General features: G+C 47.4%; 2 protein-coding genes across 2 annotated transcripts in view; one reads left to right on the forward strand and one right to left on the reverse strand.

Moving 5' to 3' along the window:
• Window positions 1–9,290: 9,290 nt before the first annotated feature.
• Window positions 9,291–13,638, forward strand: T265_04397 (hypothetical protein; the record flags this gene model as incomplete). The annotated part of the gene is given in 6 exon segments (XM_009169136.1): window positions 9,291–9,380; window positions 9,392–9,645; window positions 9,672–9,787; window positions 10,301–10,409; window positions 10,827–11,213; window positions 13,439–13,638. 6 exon segments carry the CDS (start codon window positions 9,291–9,293, stop codon window positions 13,587–13,589), a joined length of 1,107 nt encoding a protein of 368 aa, XP_009167400.1.
• A 5,679-nt stretch (window positions 13,639–19,317) lies between these two features.
• Window positions 19,318–23,991, reverse strand: part of T265_04399 (hypothetical protein) — a gene marked incomplete at both ends in the record, with an annotated part of 34,087 nt that continues 29,413 nt past the window's right edge. Inside the window, 2 exons of the mRNA XM_009169138.1 lie at window positions 19,318–20,435; window positions 22,219–22,433. Coding sequence (XP_009167402.1) covers window positions 22,243–22,433 — 191 coding nt within the window. The remainder of the gene's footprint in view (window positions 20,436–22,218; window positions 22,434–23,991) is intronic.

A 23,991-nucleotide genomic window follows, 5' to 3' on the forward strand; every position in this document is an offset into this window, starting at 1 on the left:
ACGTAGCAAGTAATTCAGTGGGTGAAAAAGTGTGGCAGCTTGCGGGATAAACCTCGCATAGTGATTAACCATGCCCAAGAAAGATCTTAGTTCATGTTTATTCCTTGGTTGCGGTGCCTCTAATATTGGACGTATTTTCTCGGCTAGAGGGGCCAAACCATCCGCACTGATGCGGAAACCCAAATAGTCCACATGATCTACCAGGAAGTCACACTTCTCTTTCTTTATTCGTAGTCCACACTCCTTCAAACGATCGAGTACCAGTTTCAGCAACTTTAAATGCTCCTCAATGGTACACCCGGTTATCAGAATATCGTCTAGATAGACGAACGTTTTAGGTATCCCCGCGATAACATTTTCAATTGTGCGTTGAAATATGGATGGAGCGGAATGGATTCCAAAAGGAAGGCGATTAAACATAAACAGACCTCTATGAGTACTGATGGTTGTAACAGGTTTCGCCTCCTCCGTTAATTCCAATTGCTCATAAGCATGAGCTAGGTCTAGTTTTGAAAAATATTTGCTCTTACCGATTTGTGCATAGACATCTTCGATTTTAGGTAACGGGTAATGTTCTGGGGGTGTGCTGGCATTGACCGTGGTTTTATAGTCACCGCAAATTCTAACTGTGCCGTCCGGTTTCAGTATTGGCACGATTGGTGTGGCCCACTCCGAGAACTCCGTGCTTTGAATTATTCCTTCCCGTTGCAAACGGTTAAGTTCTTCTTCAACCTTTGGACGCATCAAGTAGGGCAATGACCGAGCCTTCAGGAATCGCGGTTGTGTTCCAGGCGGAACGTATATATTCACCTTTCCCCCGGAGAACTTGCCAGTATTCGGCTCAGAAAATACTTCTTCATAATTGCGGATAAGAGATTGAACCTCCGGGAGTGTCGAGACCTGGTTTAACGTAAGTATGGGTAGTTGTTGAAGCCAATCACGTCCCAACAGGTTTGGACCACTTCCTTCAGCAATATATATGGTTTCGTTCACCGTCACACCCTTATATGAAACATTCACATTTTTCGTCCCCAGCAACTTCACCTCTTCTCCTGTATATGTTCGAAGCCGGACTGGGGCTTGCTGAAGGTTACCTTTCACGGTCGGTCCCAGGTTGTCTTGCCATGACTTTTCACTGCATAGTGTTACGGCACTACCCGTATCCAGCTCGAAAACCATTGGCGCACTGTTCACCTGTAGTTCTACTTGATACGGCGGTTGAACGCGGTTGGTGGGAGCGGCTGCATGAAGGACGTATTCTGGGATTTCCGACCTTGTAACTTGATTTGTAACAGCAGCGCTAGTATCGAACGCTGGTGCTGAGCGGCACACTTTCGCGAGGTGGCCTCGTTTCTTACAGCGATTGCAAACAGTTTGTGTGTGCCGGCAATCCTTCGGATGATTGTGACGGCCTCCACAACGATAACACTTAAACTGTGTTCTGTTCGACGGTTGCTGTAATCGATTCACCTGATACGATGAATCCACCGACTCTGATGTCACGGTAGGTTGCACAGATTGTAACAAGGTTGCGTTATTTTCTGCTGCTTCCAATGCCACCGCAGTATCGTAAGCCGTTTCCAAAGTTAAGTTACTGTCAGCAAGTAAACACTGTTGTATGCGGGCGTTTCTCACACCAACTACCAATCGATCTCTGAGCATATCGTTCCGAAAATCTCCGTAGTCACAGTGCTCCGTAAGACTCCGTAATTCCGCTACGAAATCCGCAATGGATTCTCCTTCCTTTTGTACCCTTGTATTGAACTTGAATCTCTGAGCGATAACAGAAGGTTTAGGATTGTAATGCTTGGAAACGATAAACACAAGCTCGTCAAAAGTTTTCGTATTTGGTAAATCAGGAGAGACCAAGCTGCGTATCAAACTGTATGTCGCCGAACCACAAATCGTAAGAAGTATGTTCACTTTCCGCTTGTCGTCGGTGATCTCGTTAGCAAGAAAGTAACAATTCACCCGTTCCACATATTGGTTCCAGGAACCTCCAGTAGCAGTAAATTCTTCTAGCTTTCCGATAGACATTTGGTAAGATGGGTTCGTCAGACCCTCGCCAGTATTGTAGTTCACAGTAAGTCAGAAGAACGCGTAAGTACGGACACGGGTGTATTGGGTACACGCGGCCAAACTGGTCCGCTTTCGTGGCAGGCAAGCAAAACAACTGAGTCACATATCCAGTCAACCCACAGCGCTCACGCGAGCCAACCAATCGGACACACATCCAATCAGCCACTCAAGTCACATGTCAGATCGATGGTGGAACGACGAACGGACACACACACGCGCAAACTCTCTGACACACCGAAGCATCTACTACAATCAGGGAATGCTGCGAGAAACATACAAACACTAGGAATGTGAACTGCCTATCTTCATCTCCGCTCCAGCAAAATTGGCTTATTTGATTATGGACAATATCGTGAGCCAGGACCCCGACTGCCAAAGCCACAAACCTGACCACAGCGAACCGCGAAATGATTCTTACACCCATTTGGCGATGCTAATTGCGGGCAGATCTAATGTCCATACAAAGACGAAAGAAAGGCGACTGCAGTCAAACAAGCGACGGAACATTCGGCAAATCGGTAAACCGCCGGCTGGCTACAAGATGCAGTCCCCTGCGAAAACGAGCCTCACGAGCGCCACCAAAATCCTTAGCTCTTGACACTGCCTTCTGGCGCTCAAAGCCTCGCAGAGACACCTTTCCGATCAAAACGCACCAAAATGCCCATGAAACCAAACAGAAGCAAGTTTGCCCGAAATCCTTGATCAAATCAAATCTGGTCATTTCAAAGGTGGTACTGAAATGGCTACAGGCAGCAATGGTCGGTATTTCTCCCACGAGAAAAAACGTCGTCCCCAAAAGGTGAGAGGCCTGCGCGAACCGGGTTCCTGCGCCTCGAAAAAAGCCCCGCTAATTGAAAACAACCCTCGAAACCACCAATAGAGGAAACGGACGAGGGTGTACCAGTGGCCAATTCAGGACCCTGGAATCACACCTGACGCACAACTATTAGGCCTGCTGACCTCGCTGGTCACACAACTCTCGGCTCTTCACCTTCAGAGGCAGCAGAGGCAGTGTTGAAACGCTTGTCCACAGGCCGCCTCAGCCCTTTCAACGAACTTTGCGATATTAAAAAGTCACTGTGCCCTAAGCGGCCGTCCGTAATCGCACTCACAGAGACCTGGCTCACACTAGATGTCTCTGACGCGGAGGTCTCGATAGATGACCACTTTGTTTTCCGAGCCGACTCAAAACGAGGGAGAGTTAGTGGGGTTGCTTTGTACTTTCATGTATCCCGCCCATCTCGACTGTCCTCTCTGCAATTTTGCAACGTACTTTGGATCCAAATCCCACTGCATGGGTCCGATATCCCATCTCGGTGTGGTCTACCGTTGCACTTTGAGTCTTCCCGAAGATGAATAATCCCTCGTGCGAACCCTTGGGCAACCCTCTTCCAGTTACCACTTCACACCTCTCCTGCTGGTGGATGACTTCAGCGCTCCAAAGGATTACGAAGGAAACGTCGTTTACACTGGCAAACCTTTTTTACCTGGATTTTCGTTAGTCGCTTGACGAAGGCAGCCTTCCCTCTGCTTGAGAGGAGGCGATTGTCACGTCAATCTACAAAACTGGTGACCGAATATCGCCTGACAGCTACTGGTCTATAAGCCTCACCAGCGTGCCGTGCGAGGTGTTGGAACGCGTTCTGAGGCGAGCTATTCTAGATCACCTAACTTTCGACGACTTGCTATCTCTAGCACAACATGGATTTCCCAAACCGTTCTTGCCTGACGAATATGCTCGCATTTATGGATAGCCTAATCCAAGTCAAGAACGATGGACTCATATCGGATCTAAAGCATTTGATCGGGTCTCACACGCTCCGCTGTTCCGAAAACATGAGTCTTGCGAGATTCAAGGTAAAACCCTACACTGGATTAAGCGTTCTCATCAGGCATATTATTACAAGTGAAAATAGACTCGACCTTCTCTTCTCCAGCGCCGGTTTACTTTGGATTTCCTCAAAGACCCGTTTTCGAACCACTGCTGATTCTGATGTACCTCAACGACCTCTCAGATGTTTTTGCAAGTCCATGTCTGGTTTCTGCGGACGACTAAAATTTTGGAGCTCCAATGCCACTACCTTCCAAATGGATGTAGACGCTGCAAGGAAGCCGTCGTTAGAGTGGCACGTTGCTCTGGGTGACGAAACGCGCTTTCATATATCACTTGGAGGAGACTCAGCAAATGCCTTGGCCATGAATGGTGAGAATGAACCAGAAGACATCACCAGGATAGATACCGAAGAAGATTTGGCTGTCTGGCTACCTTCAGACATGTCTTTCCCACCGCGCCATGAAAAATCGGCTCAAAAGACATTCATCGTTCTACGCATAAGTCGCCACAATTCCTACAATATCGCTCGTATGAATCGCTCCTTGAATACGCCAGCCAAGTTGTCCACACGGGACGCAGGAAAGACGTAACTCACCGAGAATGTCCAACTACCTGCCACAAAATTGGCTATTGGCATTCAATCTGTGGATTTTGAAACACATCTCATGGTGATTGTCCTCTTTCCTCCGAGGTTTCAATATCTCTGAGGCAACCTAATACTTACTTTACGCCCTGTCTGAAAAAGGTTTGGCTAATAAGTTTTCACCGTTGGCCTAACGAACACACCGTTGGATCATGCTTAGGTTTTCAAGCTCAGAGCGCACACCTTCATTAGGCAACAATATTTCTCATTCTCTGTGTGGAATAACCTGTCTCTGATGCCTGTTAATGCTGCATCTACTACCCAGTCCAAAGCACTATTAGACTCTTTAATGCGAGTCCTGAGTAGGTACGCTTGCTTCTCCACGCTGAGGGTTAAGAGAGAAGTGGTAAACCCTTTTGTCACATGTGCCCCTTGGGTGAATGGATGCCTTTCGACCCGGGAAGCTTGGGCGAAAGCCTAGATCCTGTGGATCAATCTTTGAATCCGTGTGTTAGCCATATCTATCTACCTACCTACCTGCCTACCTACCTACCTATCCATCTATCTGTCTGTCTGTCTGTCTGTCTGTCTGTCTGTCTGTCTGTCTGTCTGTCTGTCTGTCTGTCTGTCTGTCTGTCTGTCTGTCTGTCTGTCTGTCTGTCTGTCTGTCTGTCTGTCTGTCTGTCTGTCTGTCTGTCTGTCTGTCTGTCTGTCTGTCTGTCTGTCTGTCTGTCTGTCTGTCTGTCTGTCTGTCTGTCTGTCTGTCTGTCTGTCTGTCTGTCTGTCTGTCTGTCTATCTGTCTGGCTGTCTCTCTGTCTACCTATCGGTCTAGCCATTCACACATCTATCTATATAGATGTATCTATTTAATGCTCAGGTTAGGCTTTTGCAACGCCAGACTGGAATCATCTTGACGGGGCGAGAAGCGCAAGCGAAAATGTTCGTACCTGATTGGTCCATATTTTGGCCAGTGGGGTCTGCATGGATGTGGTCCTTTGCCGGCTCGCGACGTCCGTCCAATCCACGCGGTTGCCGGTGTATTTTTGCAGTATGCGGCGCCTACCAGTTTGATCCTTCATATGTAAATATGTTGATGTACAATCTTGCTCACTGGACTTCGACTCACGAGCTTCCTCTCCGTTTTCCACCCACAAATCGTCGGGACACTCTGCCTTCGGAGAAAGCATCGTGGGACGGTAATTCTGCAAACACAAGGTTTTTGTGGACGTAAGACAGAAAGACAGCTCACGGACCGAAACCCAGTCAACAAGGTTCAACGCTTACTTGCACATAAATCCACCACTGTATGCCGCACTGACCGTTTTGAAGAATTCTGTCCCCCGTGTGCCACGGCCTACGTGGACCGGTCGGTGCTAGTGGTGTGTTGCGTGAGGTTGCTAAGCATGTACAGGGGTGTCTGTGTTTGCGGATGCGTTGGCCTGTAATTGGGCAACGTTTCAGCTCTATGGCCGATACGATCTTATGCTCCTTTCAAGCTGCACTGCGGCCGTACGCGGGAGAAATAGTCCTGACCCTGACCACGTGCGGTTGAATTGGAGTATTGCAGTATCGGAGCTTAATTGGAATTCATCGGAAGGTTGGCACTACCAGTTGGGCGATTTCCAGTTCAGAACCACTGATCCACTATTCTCCGAGAAGCTGCACTGCGACCCCTAGACAGTGACATCCAAATGTATAGGCTATAACGGGAATAAACGTGTGCTTGAGGAACGGATACACTGTACGCTGTGCAATGGGTAGATTCAGGTTTCTCGCTCCGGCATAGGTGCTGTACATGCTTACAACTATCCGTTCTCAACCCCCACTATGCTACCTGTTTTATGTTACTGAATGACGTCCATCTTCCCTACGTACATCTTCCGTTATCTCTGAGACGATTATCAGATGAATAGAGACTCCTCAGCCAATAGTTCGCTCACACAAAGTCACCGCCTGCTTCTCAGCTGTAAGACCCTTTCGGTGCCTAGTTGCCATGCCTCCTAGATGAAGCTAGAGGGCTGGGATACTGCCAATTCGCTCAAGCCTAGATCGGGTAATTCGGGAGACAGGCATCGGGTTCAAACCACGGACCTTCCGCCGAGTAAATTCGCTGTCGAACAACTGAGCCATTTCGCCCCTCCACACAACTATGCTGTCCGTTTGATACCTTTCAAATCTGAATTACTCGACTCTGGTGATGCACAGGTTTCTCAGCCAGCCTGAACAGATGTGTTTTGGGGGAACATACGCGGCTGTTGTGGGGGGGGGGAGAGAAAGAAAGCGTTCAGCTGTAGCACCCTTCCGGTGCCTAACTGCCATGCCACCCGAAGGTAGCACGAGGGCTAGGATACTGCCAGGTTGTCCAAGCCTAGACTGGGGTGGTGGGGGGGGGGGAGCACAGGGGGCGAAAAGCTCAGTGTTACTCGACGAAGTTCCTTGTTAGAAAAGCTGTTGCCAGATGGACCGCAACGACAGGCTTTGGGCACCTCGAGAACTCCGAGGGCCACTCGGGAGAACTGATTTTCGTGGATGAAGCATAGTTCTTGAGAACATCGTCAGGCGATCGTAAAGGATTGGGCTTCTTTCCGAGCACTGATTTGGCAATGGGGAATCAGGACACTAGATTGAAACACAGCTGCTTCAGTTGTGTGCTGATCACCAGTAAGAACTTCCACCACGAAAGCTCACGTCGAGTTACCTAAAAGCCAGCAACTGCAAGACAGCCATGGACCTTGTGGCCATCAGTTACCGTTTGAGACCCTCAATTAAAGGTTGTCGTTCCTTCCGGGGTGTGGAACTTTACTCTGGTCACGCCATTGTATAACCCTGGTTATCGTTTTGCTTTCCGTCAGCAATACGCGTGCCAAAGCAGGACACATCCGTTCACCAACTCCAAGTTGTCAGGGACATGTACATCATTATCATCATCATCGACAGCATGACATTAGTGTTCAACACCGGTGCTTCGCTGCCGTACAATCATGATTTATTTGGAAGCCTTATTGTGAAGAAAAGAATAAGGGTGGACGGGGAAGGGATTTAGTTCTAGCTTACTACAATCATCCCGAGTTGCTTACACTTTCATGCAATCTGGATAGAAACTGACAAAAAGATCGTCACTGACATCGGTTGGCAGCCACATCTTGCGGCGTTTCCAACCAGGCACAGTGAGGATCACGCGGCCCCCATCCTGGAAGGCGAGTAGCACTGATAGCACCCAAACGTTTCATGATTTCTTCCATACCCCTTTTCCAGGTCAAGGGTTGGCCCCCTCTCTGCTTCCGTCACTCCGAACGATGCATGGAAAACAGCACTCTCTTCGGAAAAAAACGATTAGGCATAAGCAACACATGTCCCAACCAACGCGGCTTTTGGTGCTGAACACATTCTTCGATGGAAGTACTCGTTGCTCAACCGAAAATGCGCTTTCTAACTGCCTCGTTACTTATTCGCCGCACCACGATCACTCACCCACACGAGCTATGGGTCTGTGACAACGATTGTCGAACACCTGAAGACGTCTCAGGTCCGCTGCTCGAATATGCCAAGTCTCACAGCCATACAACAAAACAGCCCGTACTGTAGCTTGATACACACGTCCCTTCAGATTCAGGGATACACCACTTTGACGCCATAGGTGTCTCATTAGCAAACGCGACCCGGGCCTTGCAGATTCGTGCATCGGCCTTATCTATCGCGCTAAAACCAGAACCAACACAACTTCCAAGATACGTAGAATGCTCCACAACTTCCAGTACCTCTAGGTGGATTTTAAGTGGCGTGTTCAGTGACTGCATGTCCAGGAGCATGACCTTATACGTTGTGAGTGCGAATTGCATACCAAAGGGCGGAATGATTTTGGTCAGTTCATTCAAAAACACTTGCGCCGTCTCTTCGAAGATGAGGCGATGTCGTTTGCATATTCCAGATCGACAAGTTTTTCGTCAGAGGCTATTTGAGCGCTGGGGTTTTGGAGACCTTCCAACGTTCGTCTCTGATTTCATCTATCGCGAAGTCAAACAGGAATGGGAAGTGGGCATCCCTGACGGACACCACTTTATGTACGGAAGCTTGTGGAGAACTCTCCGTATACTGTCACACGTCCGGAAGTCTGGGAATACAAAGAGCTTATTATGTTCCCGAACTTCCGGGGCATTCCTTGGTGGGCAATCGTGTCAAGACCGGTCAACCGAGCTGAATACGCCTTTGAAATCCAGGAACACTAGAGTTGTGGGTCGCATATACGTATGGCGTTGTTCTAGCACCTGACGCAGTGTGAAGATTTGGTCAGCACAACCCCATACCAGGCCGGAATCTCGCTTGCTGCTCTCGAGTCAGTGTTTCACGAGTCACCATAAGGCGACGAAGCAGCAGTAACGCCAACAGTCTCGTTACGACCAGGGTCAATCTGATCTTGTGGTTATTACACTCACTGCGAGCCTCCTTTTTTTGAAAATGGGCACTATCACCGAGTCTCCCCAGCTGTCTGGACAGGATCCTTCTCCCAAATGCAAGCAAACAGATCAGGCAAGCTCAGGACCTCACTCGTATCTTCGAACAACGCGGATGGAAGGTCATCCGGTGGCGCTTAAGGGAACATATGCAGTCATAAACCCCCGAGGCCGTAGTCGGTTCAGCGTTCACCGTCCAGGGTTCTACGTCTTCTGTGGGCTCCAGTCGTGTGCCAGCTGGTGGCCATGACAATTGTTGTTCGAAGTATTCGACCCATCGGTCGAGGTGTTCTTTATCCGAGATGTTCACTCCATTGCGATCCTTGATGATTTCACTCACAGATGGTTTCCGGGGATCGGCCACACGGTTCAACTGAAATAATCTTCGGGTATTACTGGCTTTCTTGGCCTCTTCCATTACCCTGGCTTTCTGTGTTCACCAGACTTCACGGTCGGCTTGCACATTCACCTTCACCTCACGTCTGATAATGCGTCGCATCAAGTTACGTTCCGGGTCGGATGGGGTATCTCTCCGAGATCTAAGCAGTGCCACCGTCCGGTGTGATATCCAGTGCTTGAGTTCACCTGGTGGTGCCGTGCCACTGGCAAAATTCCATGCACTATGCAAAGAGGTGGCAATCTCTTCCCAGTATGAGTTCACATCTGATAATGGAGCATTTGGAAAAGACTCTAGAAGGTTCGTCTAACATCCGGATCTGCCAGTCTTTCAGTTGCCAAGAGATTTGTCCGCACCTTACGTGGCCCTGGAAAACGTAGTGAGAAGCGACTCCGGACGAGGCGCAGTCGAAATCCACAAATGTGTTCCAAAACGACCGGCGGTCAGTTATTGATACACACCATCGGTAACTGATGGCAATGTGATCGATTTGAGTTTGTGATCGGCCTGCCGTTGGAGGACACCATGTGGCCATACGACTTCGGCTATTTTGTAAGTTAGTACTGTATAAAAACAGACTGCGATCAGCACACGTGCACATCCACACTACGAGATATATAGAGGCGTCAGCAATGGTATTTTTTCGCTTACCCTCTCCACTGTACGCAGTAAGGCAGTGAAGTATCAATGCTAACATTGATGCTATTGTCTCTGGTGATCAAGTAAGTTTTATGACACCAAACGATGATCGATGTGACATGAAAATGTTTACAGTTATGACGTTCCTGGTTGTACATGGGTTGGGATACTCTCACGCTGCCCAGACTTAGACAAAACAACGATTAGTGTCCTCAACCAGAGGCTTTGGCTCAAAAGCCTGGCCGCTAGCCAGCAGGTGACATACTACAAGTTTTAGAACATAAGTAAGTGTGTTTCTTCCAACCCCTAACCTAAGGGGTCAGGAAAGTGTTTTTGTCAGACTTCTATCCACCGACCAACCCGGTAGGAGAGATTTTGTGTACGCTACATGGGCGTCTTCCAGTACAGCCCAATGAGTTACTGAGGTACGCAGACTGTCGGACCACGATAAGCTCCAGTCTCTTGGCAACAACCAACATATAACCGAGTTACCATAGCTGGGATCTCCCCAGCCATATTCCGATCCGTTTGGCACTTCGATTGCCACTTCAGTGCTCCTAGTCGTGCACCGGTCGTCACGTTGTTCCAGGGGAGATCCTCCATTTTTTGTGGGGTTTCATGAGTGCGGATGATTACTGCTATCTTATGGTTGTTGCCTGGTCGGACCGTACAACGTGTGACCAAGACTTTCGTGCCCACTTTGAAATATTTGGTTGACCACGCGTAACTCGCAGTCATATGATTTGAGTGTTGACGTAGCTCAATTTCCCTCTAAACACGAGTTATTTTGTTTGACATCTCTGAGACCGAATACTCTGCATATTCTTCTTCCTTTTATGCAGTCCCAGCGGCGCTGATTCTCGCCAAAAATGGTACCTGTTTTGTGAATCATATGTTTTAATGGACACCTTCGAACCAGACGACTTCGTTTTCGCTATCGTTCAAATACCACCTGGTCAATCTTCTGAGCGGTTACTAGACTCTTCTGATCCCGCTACAGTGAAATGCTTGAGGAAGTTTTGCAAGCGCATAGCTAAGCGTCCGTTTACTACCATTTCGAGACCACTTCCTTGTGTTGGTGAATCGAACGAACGGTTTATGCTCTCAGTCAAAGATGGACGTACTTCTTTCATACCTTTTGTCGGGAAGGGCTCCGAAGACCGCTGGTACCTTCGCCATCTTCCCACACATCGCCTGGTGATACAGTCATTTGGCTTCGATGCGTGCATGTGAGTAACCGTTTTTTGTGCACCTTTCAAAGCCGGTTTCTTGCATGCTTATTATTTGCTTGATGTTGTGGTTCTATCCAGGACGAAGTTAAGAGAAGTGTACGCACGAGTTCTCGCTGTTTTAAATTCAGGAATTCACTGGTTTGTCTTGCTCGCCATTTCTATTAGGTGCCATTCCTCGTGTTAGCTGTTTCCATCATGTGCGCTGGGGAATATGGATTACAACATGGCCAAGCAACTAAACATCGAATGTCTTAGCTTTGTCTCTGTTTTTTGTCTAATTCATGTCTTTTTACTCGGTCACATGAGGAACTGCGCTTGCTGCTCACACGGTACCGCTGACTGACTGGAATTGCGAGCAGCCAGCAATGTCGTGCATTAAATTTTCGTGGTATTCACTTTACACCTCCCCCAAAGTTTTTGGGTCGATTCTCGACATCAACAAAGCTCCTCCCATTGGATTTCAAGAACTGCACTGTTTTCTGCTACAGATGAATGAAAAGGGTAGTTCGGCAGTCTAATAAACCTGGAAATTTGTCTATTCTGGCCGTGTAGATTTCCCTCAGATTATCACAGACCGGTAAGCTAGCCTGCTTACTAGGACCTCAGACTGGGTTTCAAGCTTACTTCATCCGTTTTGAACTAGAACACTTTTGCTTATGTGTTTTTGGTGGTGAAGAACATGAAAACCAGCGGAGTTGCCGTTAGCTTAGCTGACCAAGTCGAGTGATACCAGAGTATCAACAGTGGATCTTGAGGTTGCTCGAACACCTTAGGCCCAAATCTCTTACAGATGCCCGAAATGCACGCTAGCTGAGTTTTGAAAACATAAAATAAGGAGGCGGCCTGAAAGACGGATTGTCAGTTCCAAACCCTCTCATTTGAACCAATTTCCATATGTAATCCAGTTATATGGGCGCCCCCATATCATGCACGTCTTTCGTCCTGCCGTTCAGTAGAACAGTCTTCCCAATATGGTGGCATTCGCTCACCCAAAGTGATCGCTCAGGGCAATATGAGTAAAAGCCTTTTAGTGTCTGTTTTCGTTACAGCCGTCTGGAATTCTGGTGGTAGCGGCACTTGGCCAGGAGACGTTCCGACCATCTTAAGTTCCTCTGCCAAGTAAATATAGTTTAAGGATTCTTAGGACATTGCTCGTTATTGATACGTGAAAGTCCTAACCAGACTTAGAAACTGCCGCCTCCTCAGATAAGGGCCAGGGCACTGGACACACCAGTGCAATCCACCACATAACTACAGTTTCACTTCCAGGTGTAGTGTCCTTCCAGTTATTAGATCTCACGCAACTCAAACAAACCACGACCCCTGAGGTACTGCTAGGTTGTCCATGCTTAGACGGAAGTAAGCTCAAACTCAAGAGTGAATGCAAGACACAGTAACCTGCGTTCTAACCCATGAGTTCTCTCCTACTCAATGTCTTCGCTCCCCTCCCCACTTTGCATTGAATGTTCATTCTGTTCGCTCAGTTCCGAAGTACCATAGCTTGCGAATCAGGTCACAAATATCGACGAAAATTGAGACACTCCCATGTATTAATAAAATAGTTTGACCACAGTAACTTTGGCGCATAGTCGTCACGCCACTCGAAGGAAGCACGTGGTCGAGGTACTACCAGATTGCCTAAGCCTAGACAGCAGGAGTCGTAGAACTGGAAGTGTGGAATGTTCAGCATTTGGCATCTTGTTTTCCACAGCCGGAGTGCTCTAGTGAACGTACTCTTTGTAATCCAGTGGGGAAATCCTCGTACGACTAGCAATGTTTTCGATAGCAACGTGCACCGAACTGTGATCGAAAGCCTTCCCTTGACCGAGTTCGATCGCCATGACTGAAATATGGATCATTGAGTTTTAGAAAATTTCAGCCGACTGGTGAGCATCCCTTGCTGTTTCGGCAGCACTTGATCTATATCCACCCGAATGCTGACTTAGAAGTACTGATCCTGAGGTCAGGAGTGTGCCCTCTTTGAAAAGCTTCCAAGTTCTGGTGGCTTTATAGTGGTCTATAAAGTTATGCCTGTTCGACAAGACGGGGACAGAGGAGCCTACGGGGGAGTCCGAGCTAGGTCGTCCAAACTACAGTACACCTTCCTGCCCACTTGGTTACCAGTTCAGATAGTCGTTAATATTCTTATGGGTCGTTCTCTGCATTTTTTGATGTGATCTTCATCCGTTGCATATTGCTACACTCTCATGCCTTCCTCACAGAGCCTCAAACGAACAAGCTGAGTCTCCCGAGACCACAGAGCATCCGAGAAAATCTCCAAGAAAGAGGAAGCGCAGTTCTTTGCCTCCCAGTCCCCAGCTGATTACTTCAAGTGATGAAGAACAAACTGAATTGGAAAAACCACTGCAGTAAACCTCCTGATATCTGTTGCGCTGTCCTATTTTTTGTATATGATATTTTCTGAAGCATCTTGATTCAACAGTTGCTTTCTTGGCACTTTTCGGGTTCATAACTTTCACCTGGATTTCTAATGTAAACAAAGGTAACTCATGCGGACGCCCTGGGTGATGAAACCCAAATGTCAACACCGGTGAGGACTTTGATGTTAACCTCAATAAGCGTTAGTCCTTACAGGTGAGGAAGAGTCTACAGGAGCCTTTCTCATAAGCGAGTATTCAGTGTACGCCACTTGACCTGATTGTTGCCCATAGACAAGGTGTACACCAGCTCCATTCTTCGAAAAATCCAGCTTAGTGATTTTCAGATACCGGCTCATTAGCCTGCCTCTAGATGTGGTTGGTGATGCGATTTTGCGAATTGTTAAATTCCGGATTTATCTGTCAAGACAATGTATGGATAGTCTGTCAAGCTCATCACCGTGTATGTTGAATCAGACAAGACGAACAAGATTGAAGAAACGACGGGGATACCTTAAAACGACATAACAACGAATTGACCGAGTAATAACAAATGAAACCTAGTGAACTGGTGCTCGTCCGTTCCGTGACGTGTTATCGAGTCCGTGGCATCTAGATACAGGACTTATATTTCAATGGTGAGGAACCTGGTCCGACATGTCGAATGTTAATTGGAGGGTTACCCACTTTGCAGTGTAATCTTATTGCAGGGCGCGAGATCGTTCGAATGGTTAGAGCGCGAATTTACTTACCGGAAGGTCCGTGATTCGAACCCGACCTCTGCCTCTCGACTTCCCCTGTATAGGCCTGGGCAACCTGGCAGTATCCCAGCCTTCGTGTTTCCTCCGGGTAGCATGGCAGCTAGCTGAACAGCTGAACGATTATTTACCATTTATTTATTGCAGGTAAATATAAACTCGACGCGAAATTTGCACAGTTCCGGTTGACATCTTCACTCAGCAAACTGCAGTGCTACAATTCTTTGTCTCGAATACAATGTGGAAAGTAGCTGCCGGATCGCCACAATGCCCATTTTCAAATAAATGGCGGGATATCGGTCAGGCTGGGTATCGGTCGTGTACTTGCCTCTGGATTTGAGCCTGGGCTTGGTGTGGCAGACCGCTTCGTGCGCTTTATTCATCTGAGATTATACGGTATTGAAGCGTCAGCACTGATGTTGCTGTCTCTGATGATGACTGAGTTATCTCGGGCTCACACAATGACTTGTTCGGGAGAAGAACCCTTCACGGAACTGACAGGTAGCTTCCCTGCAGACCGCCAAATGTCACTGGGAGAACATCCTGGTTGTCAGAAAAACACTGCAGGAACAGGCTGCTCATCTGGTTGAGGAACTAGTTTCCCCGGATGACCGAGCAGTCTGTGTAAAAATTTGACTGGGAAAGTTGAAATGGCACAGCACGTTTATTCATATTTTATATCGGCCAGAAGATGCTTGCGTCTTTAATGCATCGGTGCTGATGTTTCGCTTTTTTACCTGCGCCGTTACACTGAAATTTTGAGGAGATTTTTAGCTTCAGTACCTTGATGTAGGCCTATTCGTGGGTGGTACCAACCAACATCATTCGAAGCCCCCTGTTTCAGGTCGAGCTCCTAATTAAGCCATAATTCAGAACGGGAAACGATCTGAGGGCTTCCGAATGACGTCTTTATAGATTAGATCATTTTGAGTTTGCAATAACATCATGATCGCCTAAAGGCTGGCAACAAATAGCATTAGTAACGATGACAATAGGAGTGTGATCTCTTTCGGGAAAATATCTGAGAGATAACGCGCTGCACGGGGAGGAAATGTCTCCGGAGAGCAGGCGGTTTTAGACGTAAATCACTACTGAAAACTCATCGACAGCCCACGATCGGTTTCGCCCTTCTCGAGGCTTATCAAGTAGGCACACTTCCCGAGTCTTCGTCAACCTTATGATCTACTTGAACCCAAACTGCACGAAGGCGAGATGGCTTAGGTGGTTAGACTGCAAATTCACTGACCGGAAGGTTCGTGGTTCGAATCCGACCTCTGCCTCTCGACTTCCCCTATCTAGGCTTGGGCAATCTGGTAGTATCCTAGCCCTCGTGCTTCGTTCTGGTGGCATGGCAGTTAGGCACCGGAATGGTGCCACAGCTGAATGACTTTTCAAACTGCACGAAATTCGACTGATATACTTGTTTGCATACCAATTTGGTTTTGACGGGAGACCCTCCTGGAATCCTTATGATCGTGATTAAACCAAACGGGCATGTAGATGAGTGCCTTTCGCTAACTTTACAATTTGGGCTCAAGTAGACCATAAAGGTGTCGACAACTGGGGGACTGCACCTACATGATGAGCAAGCCTCAAGAAGAGCGAAACCGGAAGTGTTTTCAGCAACCCCAAGAGTAGTGTATTACATCTACACAATGTGTATCGCGGTATCTCAAATGTCACACATGAGGCGGCATGATGCAGCACATTCAGATGCTTGACAGCATCATAGACTAGAGACTCAACTGTGTTCCAGGTGGGTATCTCGTCAAGACGAGATGATTGTGTGAGTCGAACAAGTGACTTCATTCGACCCAAAGACGAGTCACCATTGGCCGGAACCCGTTGTATGCTTACTTAGTGGCGGCATGAGCAACGCACTAAACCAATATTTGTAACTGAAGGTAATTCGTATATAGTGTCTTTTGGGAGCGCTTGTTTCCCTGCACGTTTTCACTTATGGCATGTTCTGACTGACACGTCTTGAGGAGTTCTCACTTGGGTTGCCCTATTGGAATGATTTTCCAACAGTCAGGCAAGCATTCAAGTGCTTTGTGATGTTCAGCGACTCGCCAAAGAAAATGTCCCAGCGAGTTCGTTCCGGGCAGTGGAGGTCCGCGTTTTATTTATAATCTCAATTGGCCCCGGTAAAGCAGAAATACTTTGGAGTCCGACGCGGCCTTCGCGCCCGAGCTCTCGATCGGAGGATATAACAAGCGAGAAATTCATTCAAATGTCGATGGACTCTATCACAAACGGACGATTTACTGGACGTCAGCAACTTAATATTGCACGAGGGTTGAGCGGTGAACGCAATTCTCACCGGATGTTGTCAAGTTGCAAAGCCTCACTTGTGGGTGGAGCCGTTGCTTGAGGGTTGAACGCCGCTTCCGAATACACGAACTACAGAGAGTCGGACATGAACGTACACTTTGTCGGCTAGAAGAGTATCAAAAGACTGAGCTTAGCCATTACATGTGGTCTTGCGGTCTCACGCGAGCTAAACACTTTCACTATAGACGTCCGGGTGTAAGCCTACCTGTGGGATAGCGCTCAGCTCACACATTCAGCAAACCGGTATTGCGAGATGTGAACACCCTCGATCCTTTGAACGAAACCACGTGACACGGGCACCTACCGGGTGGCATACTCAGTCAAGCAATCTCTCGCTGACTAAACAAGTCCGCAAAGATCCACGATACAGGAGCCAAATGATAGAATCACTTTTCATCTTGAATAAAAGGACTATATCATGCTCAAACCGCTGATTCGGTGAACCGGCATACTGAAAGCGAAACAGCCCATGAATTTTCTTCTTGTCCAACTGAACAGGTCACTACTGTAATACACACTCACTTGCAAACTAATTTGGTTTTTCGAGAGACTCACCTGGAACCCAGCTGAATCTCTCGGTTTTGATGTTCCCAGGCAACTGAATGTGCTGCACCAGGCCGCCTTATGTTTCAGTCGCTACGATATTCGAGATATCGCGATACATGTATATCTTTGTAATGTACTACTCATAAGGTTGCTGAAAATCCATTGACAGCCCACGACCGGTTTCGCCCTTCTTGGGGCTCATCAGGTAGGCGCAGTCCCCGAGTTTCCGTCAACCTTATGTTCTACTTGAAACCAAGTTGCACGAAATTAGCGAATATACATGCAAACTAATTTGGTTTTTCGAGAGACTCACCTGGAACCCAGCTGAATCTCTCGGTTTTGATGTTCCCAGGCAACTGAATGTGCTGCACCAGGCCGCCTTATGTTTCAGTCGCTACGATATTCGAGATATCGCGATACATACATATTTAGTAATGCACTACTCATAAGGTTGCTGAAAACTCCCTGACAGCCCACGACCGCTTTCACCATTCTTGCAGCTCATCAGGTAGGCGCAGTCCATTCAGGTACAGCACATTCAGTTGCCTGAGGACATCACAGACGAGAGATTCAGCTGGGTTCCAAGTGAGTCTCTCGAAAAACCAAATTAGTTTGCATGTATATTCGCTAATTTCGTGCAACTTGGTTTCAAGTAGAACATAAGGTTGACGGAAACTCGGGGACTGCGCCTACCTGATGAGTCCCAAGAAGAGCGAAACCGGTCGTGGGCTGTCGAGGGGCTTTCAGCAACCTAATGAGTAGTGCATTACAAAAATTTATGGGTCTTTATTGTCCTTTTGAAAACGACTAGCTAAGCCGCTGCGATTGGATTGTCCAATTGATTCCGTTCCTCAAGTCAAAATGCATGGAGCAGTTTACTGTTACCATCAAATTGCTCGTCCCCACTTCATTCTGCTAGTTTTCAGCAGTTTTGTCTTGAAAGCCGCGGCAATTTCTCATCTATTTTCTTTCAAAGCATCTTAGGTACTTCGGGATAACACCCAACGTTTGGATGTGATTGCCCCTTTTATGACAATTCTTTATGCGAACATTCGTCTATTGTGGGTATCCTGGTGTGAATTTCTCAGCTCGAGAGTCATTCCCTTCAAGGGAAGGAAGGAGCTGTTGCATTCAATCGTAAAGTTTTGTGCATTCTCACTGGTTAAAAACCTGGGCGTCATCCTGGGGGATGGCTTCTATGGCCGACGGAGACTGTCATTCCACGCGTAAATATGATGAATTTTCCACTAGGGGCACAACTCGACCCATGAATACTCCGTTCACTCGTCGAAATGTGTGGAGCCACCGCTGAGGCCCGAAAGCGGGTCAGTCCAACACATTGATTTGCCTTCCAGCAAGGCACACTCCATCTTCCGGTTAGTCATACTCATGACCCTGTGACCACCATCATCATCATCGACAGCATGACATCATGCTGAAGCGACTGGCAAAATGTGACGATCATGTGTGAACACGCACCTAGTGGTTATTCATGTTTTTCCTGTTGACACGGAGTTGGCATTCAGTCACGATAGTGTTTCTGATACTTCCTATGAGAGTTTATGATTAAATCGCTCATACGAGTGGAATTTAACCTGGTCTTTGTGGGCTCAAGCCTACCACAGACAAGCTCAGCAACTTTTGCTGACTCATCTAACGGATACGAGACAAGGGACCTTCAGATGAAGTGAATGCCAGTGTGCAAATGGCTTTCACTCGTCCAGAGACAGCATATATTAGGACGAGGCGACGCCCAGGACCAACAGCTGTGACTCGTAGCAACGCGAGGAGTAACGCACGGGCGGCCGACGGACCTCGAATGGGCGAGGAACCGCTGTCACAGTCAACGATATACGAATTTGCCCCAAGACAGGCCAACCGATCCATCCTATCCGGCTACTCCATTCCCAAGCGAAGATTCGAAATCGAAATTAATCAACTTGATTTTATGATTCAGCAATGGAAAAAATGAGGATTCGCCTGGTTGTGACGGAAAATACGAAGCCTCCCCACTGCATGCCAAACAGTCCGCCTGTCTAACCTAGCAAAAATAGTTTGATGGATGATAGAATGACCGAGTCCCAGTGTCTCCCCAGCAGTAGTAGACTCCAGAAAGCAATTTACTGTTTGTCTGTTCCCCATTTGTTCGACACCATCGCGCGTTTTACAAAAAAATCTCTACTGGCCACCGTAACCAGTGGACTAGTAAGCGCACTTGGAAAAAACATTGGCAAAAAATAACAACAGAGAAAAAAGGAAAGAATTTAACTGAACAGAGCAAATGAAAACCAAGCGTCCAAGTTAAGGAATACATGGTTCGATGAGTATATTGCTTGATCGTATTAGTCGGACGAACAAAAATGAAGGTCACAAAAAGTGAACAATATCGTGGGACAAGTCGTGTTAAGTACTGGATGAATACCGCCCTGGCCAGATTAGAACTGTTTGCATGCCAAAACGAGGAAAAAGGCATTGGAAGGCATCCTAAACTCAGTCACAGTCCACACCTCTGTAGGCAACCAAGTTGTCACTCTCAACAGTGCTTAAAGAGGATATCGGAGACTGTGGTCTCAGTACGATGGTCGATCGCTATACAATAGGGTGCGGCTAATGCTGGAGTTGTATGACAAAACACCGGAGAAAAGAAGTGGCAAACCCGCACGCAAGTTACCGTGCCGTTTGCGCACATGCAGAGATTCAGGTGAGGTTTTGTCGGGAACGAAAAAAAAAACAGAATCAAAGCATCACGAGTGTGTGTGTGTGTGTGTTGTACAGTAACAAATCAAACGCCAAGGGTACGATAATAAACTCTGGTCTAATCAAGGTACACAAGATGAGAACAGAAACTTCGAGAAAAAGGAACAAATAACACACGACATGCTGACGAAGGGAAGATGACACGTCGGCATTGCGAAAGCAAAGAATAACGAAGAGAGCAGGGCAAACTAATCAGCTGCTAGGTTTTTACATTAGCGCACACGGAAAGCCGAGGAGAGTGGGCCGTGTGTGAGATTGATAGGTGTGATTGCCAGAAGGGACGCACATTGGCGGATGGTTGAACGTGATGTTCCGGCAGACTGCGTTTCCTTTGCACGCTCACAGGGCAAGGACGCGGAGAACAAACATCAATCTCAATTGGTTTGGTGACGAAGTATAATGGCTCACGTCCGTTGTGGTTACTGGGGTTCTGGCAACTTGGAAAGCTAAAAAGGACACAAACAAAATGCGAACAGCACATGAGCAGGAATACTCATAGATTCCCATCGCGCAGAGTGAACTACAGCTGAGCTCGAGAAGGGAGGTGGATAGCGCACAATATGTGAATCTATCGAATCAGTAACATTCAAAGTAAACGGCGCTGCATTTTGTCACACAGACGCGTCAGTTTGGAGCTTTGGCAGACTGTGGTCAGATGACCAAGCCAACCTAGAGACGGACAAAAAGGGCGCTCAAATCCACCTCGATACCCAAATACGACGGTCAGACATTTCGCAAAGATACACTTGCAGAGGAGGTTAAACGACGAACCAGAGTCACGTCGCGATAGATCAAGTGCAGTCAATGACAAGTTATCAATTACAAAACCCCAGGGACAGTCTTTCCTTCTGGAAAACACTAACCAGGCAGTCATGCCTTTTTACTGTACTTTCTGAAATGTTCATCATGATAAATGCTTCAGATCGAAATATATCAGTCGGTCGAACAGTTGTCCCTAGCTTTAAGGTGAAAACCAGCTGAATGTTCGGACAGGCTGGCACCCGCGGAACGTAGTCCATAATACACGGTGTGCCATTTAGCAGCCATTTCCAGAATGTTCCAAATAGCGGTGGCAGCTGAACCCTACGGATCTTCCGGCCACACGCGTTATCAACAGTGATAAGCCTCACTTGACTAGACTGCTTCAGCTAGGAGGTGATCTGTTAAGTCTATTCAAGCCTTTTAGTTGCGCCGTGATGGTGCGGTTTGAGGACGAAGAGGCATTTCACGTCTTAAAGCACCAATAGGATCGGTTTTCCGTACATCAGAACTGACAACTGATGCCGTTGGCAATTCGTTCCTCTATTTTCACCGGCAGTGAAGTAAATTCCCCCGTCCGTTCTCGATGCTGCCAAGATGTTGGACCGACATAGTCCGGCAGGCTAGTACTAGTAAGCTCTTCAACAGTACATGAGGGGATAGCAAGTCAAAGTTCAGGCTACTAAGCTGTCGATTTCAAGTCCATCGTGATGATCAACACAACATCTGGGACCAAGTGACTTCTTCAGTAAAAAAAGGCTACGGTGAAACTGAGAAGATTCATGTTGATAGCTTTTCGGGTTTCCTTTGGGTCACTCGCGAATAAGGTGTCTGTCAGACGTGCCCCCAACGACGCGTGAATGAACAGTGAAGCGAACATAATCTGGAAAAACTCGAGTTACATTTGATTTTTTCACAGGATGAGGACAAGCTTACGCTGATTCACAACATATCGCCGGTATTTTTAGGAATATACGCGTAATTACGACATAAAATTGTTTGTAAGAACCGACGATTTGGTGACCTCAGTCCACTTGTTACCACCTCGGTAACCACATCAACATCGGGCAATGTCCGCTGAGAACTGAACGAACTTCAGTGATCGTTAAACCGGGATCCCCAATTGGAGAAATGTGCCGGTAAGCTCATGCTTCTGTAATTTCAGTAGAATCCGTCTGCACCTGAAACATGTGGGGTTCCTTTCACCTTTATGGAAGTCCTTTCTATCTGTTTGCGTACTACACCCATACCTCAGTATTGCGCATTCATAGTCCAAACTACAAACACCTGAGCTCCCGCGTCCTGGTGTTGTTGTACACGCGTACACCTGTGTGTGTACTCACAATGAAAAGGCAAGCTTTATTTTTCTATCGAAATGGACCTATCGAGTCACAGAATGCTGTAACAGAGATTGTCTCGAGTCGTTGGCAGAAAGAGATTACGGGATCCACTGGGATTACATCAACTCACCGATCTAAGTGAATCACTGGGACATTAGACCAGATTGTACTCTTTGAGGTTCAGCTGTAAGATAGTGTCCTTTACCGCGGCGAAAACAAAGCGGATATTCTCTGTGTCCGTGGCACAGGTGAAATGAGAATAGATAATCTTGTCCGGATCAGGGTTGAGCTCGACGAACAACTTCAAGATGAAGTCGCGAGCTGCTTCTGCGTTGCGTTGTGGGCCTAGAACGGATGGATAAACGGGCGGTCAACAACCAAAAGTCTTGCATTGTCGACATATAGATGGGGTATGAGACAATATATTGACATGCGCAGGCAAGTTTCGAATAATCAATGTTTTTAGGCGTATATGCAACATTTGAGGCCGGGTTGATAAACAAAAGATTACATGAGGCCACATACCACGTTCCATGAGCGTAGGAGAGATACAGTAGGGTAGTAAAGTTAGGGTAAGGGGAAAACCGTCCGGGTTCTACTTGGCAGACTTACCAGCGTATGACTGAAGTCAAAAGTGGCTTCTTTTGGACAGATAGATTCAATTTGAGTTACTTATTGGTTCCAGTCTCTGCTCAGCGAAGGAAAGGATGCCTGACGATTCAAAAGGTGTCTAGCATCCCACCACAATTCGAATCCACGAGATACTTCGCCGTAGCTGTCGTGGGCAGTTTGTCAGCAGCCATTTTGGTAAACGTTCCGATTCACATGTAGACATCTGCTTTCTTATTCTGTACACGTGTATGCTTCCACCCATCATCATCATCATCAGTGGTGACAATGATGCCTTACTACCGCACAACCATAAAGTTATTTAAAGCCCTAGAGTGAAAAGAGGAGAAAGAGTCGGCGAGGGAGGGGACCTGGTGTTGGTCTATGTCAAACCATTTTGAGTTGTGACACCTCCAAGCGCTCTATCAGACAATCTGGACACTGAGAGCACGAGCACCACTGACATCGATCATCCATTTCTTGCAATGTCTCCAGCCAAGTACAGGCGTGATCACGGGGACACCATCCTGGAAAGCACACAACACCAAACTCTTCGTAGCCTCTATCACATTCCTCTATCAATAACACGCTGTCCATCTCAATGTTTGCGCCATTCCGAAGGAAGCACAGGGAACAACACCCGTTTCGGTAGACAGTTTTCCGGCATGTGTATTACAAAGCCGAGCCATCGTAGTCGATGTTAGATATTTTTCGCACCCTTGAAGTCAAGGAACACAAAGATTGTCGGTCGTCTGTACATGTGGCGTTGCTCTAACACCTGACGGAGTGTGAAGTTATGGTCAACGCAGCCTCTACCCGGTCAAAATCCTGCTTCATTCCCGCGAGTCAAGGCATCGCGTGTCATCGTAAGACGACGAAGAATCAGTAACGTCAGAAGCCTTGTCACAACTAACACCTCTGTGGTTACTACGTTCACTGTGAGTGCCCTTTTCGAAATGGACAACATTATTGATTCACCTCAGCTGTCTGGGACGGTCTCCTTCTCCCAAATAGGCCCAAGTAGACTAGACAGGCGCTGACTGAGAAACTCACCACTATCCTTGGACAGAACGGGTGGAAGTTCGTTAGGATAAGCAGCACGATGACGCTTGAGTAGAGATCTACACTCGGACATTTCGGAGGTTGAAGGCGATTCCGTATTCACAGTCCACCGCAGTCAAACAGCCTGCGGACGTCTCCTGCATCTTTTGTTTCTTTAGCCTTACGGATTCATCAAGCTTCTCGGTCTGCACTCAGTTTCACCTGGCGTCGGATGGAGTTGTGGCGGCGGCAG

This window comes from Opisthorchis viverrini (genome assembly GCF_000715545.1).
Source record: "Opisthorchis viverrini unplaced genomic scaffold opera_v5_72, whole genome shotgun sequence".
Lineage (NCBI taxonomy): Eukaryota > Metazoa > Platyhelminthes > Trematoda > Opisthorchiida > Opisthorchiidae > Opisthorchis > Opisthorchis viverrini.